Source organism: Grampus griseus (assembly GCF_964374135.1).
Source record: "Grampus griseus genome assembly, chromosome: 14".
NCBI lineage: Eukaryota > Metazoa > Chordata > Mammalia > Artiodactyla > Delphinidae > Grampus > Grampus griseus.
The window spans coordinates 88,149,089-88,157,812 of record NC_139008.1 but is presented as its reverse complement, the minus strand read 5'-3'; the positions used below and the strand labels follow the sequence as shown (position 1 = coordinate 88,157,812).

General features: G+C 65.8%; 1 protein-coding gene across 9 annotated transcripts in view; it reads left to right on the top strand.

Annotated features, from left to right (window-relative positions):
• Positions 1 to 2,902: 2,902 nt before the first annotated feature.
• The window catches only part of KCNQ2 (potassium voltage-gated channel subfamily Q member 2), a gene marked incomplete at both ends in the record, with an annotated part of 49,768 nt that continues 43,946 nt past the window's right edge, over positions 2,903 to 8,724 (top strand). For all 9 annotated transcript variants that reach the window (XM_082670080.1, XM_082670074.1, XM_082670081.1 and 6 more), the window contains one exon: positions 2,903 to 3,198. In XM_082670080.1, coding sequence (XP_082526206.1) covers positions 2,903 to 3,198 — 296 coding nt within the window. The remainder of the gene's footprint in view (positions 3,199 to 8,724) is intronic.

Genomic DNA, 8,724 nt, shown 5'->3' with positions numbered 1-8,724 from the left:
GAAGGGTCACCATGAAGGTTCCCAAAGAGGGGAGGCCCATATGGCCTCCGACACCAGCCGCTGTGACATGCCCTGACCTCACAGCGTGGGCCTCATCTGTGCCAGGCTCTGGGGGACACGACGGTGAGTGAGATGCACCCAAAGGCAGTGGAGCCGGGCCGGGAAGCAAGGTCACAGCCCGGCGTGGTGAGCTCCCCCACAGGGAGGGAACACACAGGAGTACTGGGGGCAGGGGGTGAGACTCTGAGCTGGCCTGTGATGTGACAGCTCAGTGTAGCCGGTGATGTGGGGGACAGGAGGGGGAGGCCAGGGGAGAGGGCAAAAGAAGACTGGGCTGGGCTCAGCAGGTTCTGGGGTGGTGCTGAAAGGACAGCGCCCGGCGTGGCAGCGGCCGCCCCGGAGTCCCGGTGGAAGCTTTCTCCCCAGACTGGGGCTGGGCGTTGCGTGCCTCCGAATTTTTCCACTCCCCTTCTCTGGATCCCGTCAGTGCAGTCTTGGCAAAGATGGCTTGAGCCTGAAAGCTTTTCCCATCTATTTTTAAATAAATGGAACTCCTGTCACTTGCATGAAATTCACCCCGACTGACTCTTTTCAACGACCTGTTTTGCCTAGGTGGCAGGGGTGGGGGCACTGGTGACCAGACCGCTGACAGTGCACAGCCCGTGGTGTGCAAGACACAAAATTGAAAACACAAATGATCACGGAAAGGACACCCTAAACAGAGGATGATGCGGTGTTCGCCTTCCGGAACCTCCAAGAGGTGCGGTGAAGCTCTTGGTGCCAACGCCACCATAGACAAGCGAGCAGGGGCTCGGGGAGGTGGGGGATGCCTGCAACCGAGCCCAGTCCCCTTCCAGCCGGGTGGGGGCTCCCTCTCAGCACCGCCTCCCCCAGGAGGTCATGAAGGCAGCCAGGGGCCCCTCGGACCTCAGGGACGTGCCGTCCTTTCTTCCTGCTCAGTGCCCTGGCACGCCGAGCCCAAACCTTGCTGCTGTCTCAGGGACACCTGTCACCTGCACAGGTGACACCTTCATCCTCGGTGAGCCACGCTAACCGTGGGCTCACGGTGCTCTCCATCCAACCCTGGGGAGGGGCTCCCCCAGGGAGGGACCATGCCCAGCCCAGGTGGCACCCCAGGGTCTGGGAGGCCTCCCCTCAGCAGGAGGGGTGGCCCAGCCCTCGTGGTGTCTGCGTCTGAGTCCCAGGTGTTTCGCCCAGTTTCTGAAGACTGAGCATGTGTGTCCCCCAGACGCCACCCCCGTGCAGACCCAGTGCGCGCGGGACGCAGTGGCCCCTTCTTCCCGTTCGTAAGCCAGGGCCTCCGTCTCCTCCCTCGGCCTGGGCTCAGCGGGGGAGAACCCACCTAACTCTGGAGATTGTAGCTAGTGAGCAGGCCTGGAGGCAGGGAGGTGGGGGTCAGGAGTGTGGCCCCCGGGATGCACCTGTGTGCACAGGTGTGGGTGTGGCATGCGCTGTGGTCTCCCCAACATTCTAGATGACTTAGCCCTGTGCCTGCACTGTCCATTATGCTTTCTGCCCAACTGAAGAAAAACAAAACCACGCCAATGCCTTTGGAACCCAAAGGGCACACGACACAGCTGACCTGGCACCAGGGGTCCTGTGTTAGCAGCCGTTACCGGTGAGGGCATCACCAGCTACTAAACAGGGCCTTTTGCTTGGTACATCCCACGATGCCAGGTGAATGTGGGAGGAGTCTGGGTGTAGTCAGGAGGGGCCCCTGAAGCTGACACCATCCTAGGTGTGCAGATGGGGGGTCCGGGGGGCACATCGTGAGGAGCTGACAGCATCGAGTGTGCAGGGGCCCCTCGGGAGCTGAGGAATGAGCCCTCTGGTCTTCCAGCAGCAGGTTCCTGAGTGACCCCCCAGGACACCCACAGCCACAGGGGAGGCCAACTCTGCCCACTGCCCGCCAAGGGGACACGCTGCCGTCTGCGTCCAGAGCCTGCTCTCCTGAGGCCTAGGTCTTGCCCTGGGGCCCACTCTCCAACCCCCTGCTCCTGCCTCGGGCCTCTTTTGGGGTCTGCAGAACAAATCCCAGGCCCCTTGGGGGACTTCAAGGCTCCCCGGGGTGTCTCTCAGGTCTGAGCTTCCTGACCCTCCTTCCTGCCGAGAAGCCTCTGCACACCCCCACCTTTCCCCAGCTGTCTCCCCCGCGGGGACGTCCTCTCCAAGGCCCAGTTCACGCTACCTCTTAGGAAGGAAGTCTCCACAAAGGCCTCCCTGCACGACCAAGGGCCTGGGGCCTAAAGCGTCCTCATGCCTGGCCCATCTAGAGGCCAGGAGCATAAGGTCCCGGGGAGCTGGGCCTTCTAACAGAGAGCCTGGCCTCCCCGGCTCCAAGGGGTCCAGTCCGGGCCCAGCTGGTAAGAATTCACCTGGGGCCAGGCCCCGGCACCGCACCGCCTGGGGATCCCAGGGAGAGCTGGGGTCTCTGCTCAGGCGTGTGCTTGCCTGGTCCTGCCCACCCCAGAGGGGACCAGGGGGCCGGATCCCCTCGTCAGGGCACACGTGGCCGGAGGGGCGGGAAGAGGTCGGCGGGGTGGCGCAGCCTGACCCTCCCTCCTCTTTCTTCCCCCTCCTCTCCTCCCCTTCCCTCCCGCGGCCGGGGCGGCGGCGCAGGAGTTAACGGAGGGGGGGGCGGGGCGAGGCGGCGGGCGGAGCCGGCGCGGCCGCGGGCCAGGCGCCCAGGCGCGCGCGGAGCGAGGGGGCCGCAGCGTCCCCGCGCGCGGCCCGGGCCCGGCAGGAGCGCGGAGCCGCCGCCGCCGCCGCCGCCGCCGCCTGGCCATGCGGCTCCAGGGCCGGGGAACTGGGCTCGGGCCCGCGCCGCCCCCCGCGCGCCGCCCCCGCTGAGCCCGCGCCCGCCCGGGCGCCGCCCGGCACCATGGTGCAGAAGTCTCGCAACGGCGGCGTGTACCCTGGCCCGAGCGGGGAGAAGAAGCTCAAGGTGGGCTTCGTGGGGCTGGACCCCGGCGCGCCCGACTCCACCCGAGACGGCGCGCTGCTCATCGCCGGCTCCGAGGCCCCCAAGCGCGGCAGCATCCTCAGTAAGCCGCGCGCGGGCGGCGCGGGCGCCGGGAAGCCCCCCAAGCGCAACGCCTTCTACCGCAAGCTGCAGAATTTCCTCTACAACGTGTTGGAGCGGCCGCGCGGCTGGGCTTTCATCTACCACGCCTACGTGTGAGTGCCCACCCGGGCGGCGGGCGCGGGTCGCGAGGCACCCGGGCGATCGGCCGCTGGTGGCCCGTGGGCGCACAGCTGCGGGCTACGAGGGCCTCCGTGTGTGTCCGAGCGCCCGCGTCAGTCACACCGTGTGCCTGGGGTACCTTGGTTCAAGAGAAGGGCAGAGGTTGGAGAGCGATTTTGGAGACGTCTGGTTGGAAGGAGTTCTGGGGTCGGGGTGGGCGCGCCCGCCAGCGGCCTGGTTGGGTTGCATCAGTCCCTCCCCCGCAGGATGGGGAGATGTGCAGCGCCCCAGCCTCCCCTCCTCAGCCCTGAGAGGCCCCTCCCCACGGCCACTGCACCGAACAAAGGGCCGACCAGGGAGGGAGGGCGGCGCTGCCCGTCCTGTCACTGGACCTGGACTCCTAGAGGGCCCCCTCTAGATGGGTTCCCTCAAAGAAGGGGGAATGGGGGGAGGGGTTGGCCCTCCTTCTAGGGTGCGCTTCTGGGGTGCTGCAATGGCGGAGGGGTCCCGTCGTTACTCTCCGCCCCCAGCCGTGGGCTCAGGGTAGATAGTTGGCTGTTCCTGCCCCGTGGTGCCTGCACCCACCCCTGGCCTGGCCTGCGTCGCCCCCCCTCCCCCTCCCCCAGCACAGCCTCGAGCCCCTGCCGCGGCTCGCTGGAGGAGCAGGTGCATGCCTGACGCCCCTGCGCGCGTTCTGGGCTCCAGACCCCCTTTATTGCAGAGTGGACCCCCAGGAAGAGGGGGGCCGCCAGCCCTGGCCCTGGGAGGGCTGTTGGTGGCCCTGGGCCCGTTGTTCAGGGAACTCCTGGCTCCTGCGCCAGGGCTGGTGGCCACAGGCCGGCATTGTGTGCACACGGGTGTTCGAGCGTGTGGTGTGTGTGTGTGTGTGTGTGTGTGTGTGTGCACGCGCGCCTGTGCTGGTGGCGAGCACGGCCTCTGAGCCTACAGGCGCTCTCTCCCATCCCAGCTAGACTGGGCCCAGGACTCGGCCATTTTGTGAGAAAGAGGCATTTGGGGATGGGAGTGAGGGGTGGATTCTGGGAAACCGTCCCCGACCAAGTGCCCACCTGGGATGAGGGGGTGCGTGCCCGTGAGTGTGCCTGTGACCTGTGAGTGTGTGCTCTGGACGGGCCCGCTGCGGGTGGGGGAGAAGACCCTGGGAGGACATGCCAAGCTGCTGGAGGGGTAGGTGTCCTGGGGGTCACCACAGCCCTGGAGGCCTCCTGGCCACTGTCCCCAGCCCCAGCGCTGAGCCACCCCGGGAGTCCCGAGAGGCAGAGGCTCCCCTGGCACTGTGTCAGCCCCCGCCTGCCCCAGGGAGGTGACCTGGTTCTTCCCGGGGCGGACATGCCCAGGTGCGCTCTTCCTCCTTGGAAGAGCCCCGTGCCTCCTCTCCCTGCCGGGCGGGGGCCAGCTCTGGTCAGCCAGGTCCTGGCCCGAGGTGGCCTCTGGTGTCTGGGCACAGCCCAGCGGCGCCCCCACTCCTGTCTGACCTGTGGTGCGGCTGCTGGAGGGTTCGCTGTGCTTTGGGCACGAAGGTCCCCGCCGGCAGCACTTCCCGGGGTCCCCTCTGTGTGGCCTCTCCCTGCCCAGGCCCGAAGTGGCCGGCCCCTCCGTGCGTCCTGCGTCCTGGAAGCTGCAGCCTTCAGAGCTGGGAACAGAGTGTGGGGACTGGGGGCCAGGCAGCTGCTCTCGGGTGTGGGTCTGCGTTGCCCCCGCCTCGGGAGTGCCCGAGTCGGGACAGGTGGGCCTGCAGTGTGTGAGGGTCCAGGGGCAGTGAACGGGGCAGAGCTGCCCTTGCCCCCAAGGCATTGTGGAGGCCACCGCGTGGGGTCTCCACCCTCCCGGCGCCGGCCCGGGGGTGCTCCTGAACGGCGACATCTCTGTCCCGCTGTTGCTGCTCATCGGTCACCCCCCGGCTCCCCGGGCCTGGAATTCACTAGCTGTCCCCAGGCCCAGCCCATCCTTGGGCCCAGCCCACTGGACTCAGGAGGGCTTCACTGCCCCCATATGCTGGTCTCCAGTGGTGCGGCCTCCCCTGTGCACCCCCCGCCCCCCAGCAGGGACTGGCCCTCGTCTGTTTGGTTTGTTGATTAAACCAGTTCAAGCCTCCTGAGCTGGGCCTGGGAGGGGCAGTGGGGGCCGGGAGTGGTCGCAGGGCTGGGGCAGCTGCCCTCCTGGGCCACCTTCCAGCAAAGCCCGGATTCTGGAAGGAGAGGTGTGCTGAGCCCTCTGGGTGTCAGAGGCGGGGAGGGAGGTGGCCGCCCTCTGGGCCCTGGGCTTGGTGCGTATCAGGCCAGGTGCCCCTGCCCTTTGCGGACGGGCTGTCTCCATGGACGTGCCTCTGGGCCTGGAGCCATCGCCATCACTGCTGCTGCTGCCTGTGGGGGCGGGAGGCTTCCCTGAGTCAGGAGGATCCTGGACCAGGCTGAGGGGAGCCCGCCCGGGCCACCCCTCCCAGCCCCGAGGCCCCTGCAGTGTCCCTTCCTCTGCTCTGGCTGGAGAGGGAGAGCAGTCCCCGGTTTGGCAGGTCCCAGCCCCGCATGGCTCTTCACCCAGACCTGGCCGGGATTCTGGGCGGGCAGGCTGGTGTCGTCCGCAGTGAGTGGGGGCCCTGTTGCGAGGAGCTGGGCCGTGTGGGGTGGGGAAGGGGTGCATCTCAGCTCACCATTGCCTGCCCTTCACAGCCCCAGGCAGGTCTCGGGGCTCCGAGGGTCTGTGCACCCCTAGAGCAGGGCATCTTTACACGAGAGGATTTTCTAGCTACGGTCTAGGGTTTTCATGAGTTTCTCAGAGCGGGTGTGAGCCACAGAAAAGACCCCAAACACTTCAGGATGCGTGTCCAGGCCAGTGGGGCCCCAGGGGCTACTCATCTGCTTCAGGCGAGCCCTTGGGGGTCCTTTGAGAGCCTGGGTTGGGTGCGCGGCACCCTCCCCTCACGGGTGGGAGCGGCAGCTGCTCCACCATGGTGAGGGGGTGGGGGGTCTCCCCGAGGCTCGAGTTAGGAGGGGAGGGGAACCGCACGTCTTCTGGGCTGGCCCGCTGTCCTCTGGTCTCAGGGCTTCCTCACTTTGTGGCCCCATTTTCACTGGTGAGGAAACCGAGGCTGAGACGGTCGAGTTCCTGAGTTGCCCCACTCACGCTGGACAGAAGGGGTCTCGGCCCAGTGATGGGAACTTGGGGTGCAGATCGGTTGACTTTTCCAACATCCAAAAGCCACTTGGAGTTGCCAGGTGAGACTGTGTTTGAAATCGGTGGGATGGAAAATGCCGGTGACTGCAGGGCAGGGACTGGCCCCTGGAGGCCAGGGCTCGCCTGAGCGGCTCACTCTTGGGAGCTGCCTTCTCTCGGGCTAGTCCACGAGCCCCCTCCGTCCTCGGATGGCGTCCAGGTGGGTCTCGGGGGGCCGCTGACATTTCGGGGCCTGTGGCTGGGGGCAGCGGGATGGGGGCCTGGGGCCTCAGGGCCCAGCTACAGTCCCCTGCGTGGCCTCGGATAACCCACGTGCAGGCCGCCCGCTGCCCCCTCTCACCTGTCCGCCCTCGGGTGGGCAAGTGTGGGCCCACGTGCTGGCCTCTCTTTTCCTCGGTGTGACTGCACTTGGGGGGCGTGGGGGCCCCAGGGCAAGTGGCCCTGGGTGTCTGCTTCTGAGAGGAGACTGGGGTCTGAATGGCTGTATTCTCAGCTTCTTGCAGCTCCCAGACCTCGCTGCAATCCTGGGGAGGAAATGTCTATTGATTGAAGAGTTGGAGAATCTTACGGAAATTTCCCCAAAGGTGAAAACGGTAGGAGGGTTGTGGTTTCCACGGAGACCAGGGCTCAGTAGACTGTCCCCAGTCGGCTGTCTGGAGACCTCAGGCCTCATGGTAGGATTTCTCACCCACAATGAGACAATGAAGTGTTTTTTAATGAAGTGTTTCTTAATCACGGTGTCTAATTACACTGTCGTGAATCCCCGCAAATGGTCTGTGTCCTCAGGGTGATGGGGTCGGTAGGAAGCTCTGTTCTTGACAGTTTCACAGATCAGAACAAAGAAAAATCTGTTTTGTTAGAAACCAGTACAAGTCAAACATTGAAACTAGTCTCTACGGAGACTCGGCGGGGGGCTTCGACGTGGGCACCGCCTCGGAAAACACCTAAACCCGGAACGATTGTGAAGAGACCGGCTTGTTTCCAGGAGCGCAGCCCGAGCCTGGTGGTGGATAGAGCGTCTCGGGGGTTCTTCCCGGTCCGTTTTGGTCAGTAAGTGAATCCTAGGCTGTGTTAATCCCCGCGCGTCTGCGTGTCCACGGTGAGGCCCGGGGTCTGCTCCTGGCCACCGCTCACAGGCGTCCTCAGTCCGTCCTGGCAAGCCCGCCAGGCTGCCCCCACCCCCGGGAGCTGCGTTCTGGATGCCCCGGAGAAGGGACAGGCTCCAGAGGACCGAGAGTTCTCTGGGGCCTTTCGTGGAAGGTGCTGAGGGCCAGGATGGCGGTGGGGGACCCCGCGGAGGGCCGAACCTCCGCTCGGCACGACAGGGCGGGACGTGCTGCAGGCACTGCGGGCTTGCCACCCTTTCCTTGTGGGGGACGGGGGTGGGGTGGGGCTGGGGGCCAGGCCTGGGGCTCACGATGCTGGGTCGGCCCTGGGCTGCAGCCTTCTGCCCCTTCCTGAGCCAAGGCTTGTGAGAGACCTTGGCCTGTGTCCGGCAGCCTCATTATAAACCGTGCTGCCTGGGTCACCTCGTGGGCGGGTCATCTGAAACGTTCTTGAGTGTAAACGGAGGGCCTTTCCTGCATGGAGATCGCCGGGTACGTGCCTTAGTCACGGACGTCACCTCGTCACCCCCACGCCCCATCAGGTGTGGTGTGAGGTTATAACCAGTGATGGTTCAGGGGGCGCGCGTGGGCAGAGGACGGTGAGCCGTGGGGACCGTGGGCTCTGCGGGGGCCTGGCGGGGAATCCTGCCTTGGGCCCGGTGTCCCCTCATCTGTGACGTGGGGACACCATTCTGTGCTTGTCTCCTGTGACTCACTCAGCACAGTGCTCGGAGCGTGTGACGTTCACGGGGTCCTGGCCGCGTTGTCTGTCACTCAGCAAGGAGGAAGACCAGGCAGAGGGAGGCGGGCGCGTCCGGGACAGCACCCTGCGCCGTCCGCCCTCCGCGCGGCCCGGGTGTGTTCTCAGTCCCGTCGGCCAGTGACCGCGCCTGGATGGAGGGGTTTGGGGCTGCTGTGAACGTGGCCGCGTGATTAGACACGGGGCCCCCGTCTGAAGCTGTGTTTGTCCAGGAGGACTGGCCGTTTTCCTAAAGGACCTCACTGTTCTACAGCTGCCTGGGTATTGGGGGAGGTCTTCCTTCCACGGCTGAATGGTCCCAGCGCCCTGGACCTCCGAGCATAGAGGCCAGAACGGTTTTGGCTTGAGAAGGACCATTGCGAGCGGGTTGTACCAATGGACCCCCAGACCGTAAAGGGGACCCCAGGTTTCCGCACGGGCTGCGTCCTGATGAGCTGCACCCCCTCCTAAGCTGTCGTGTG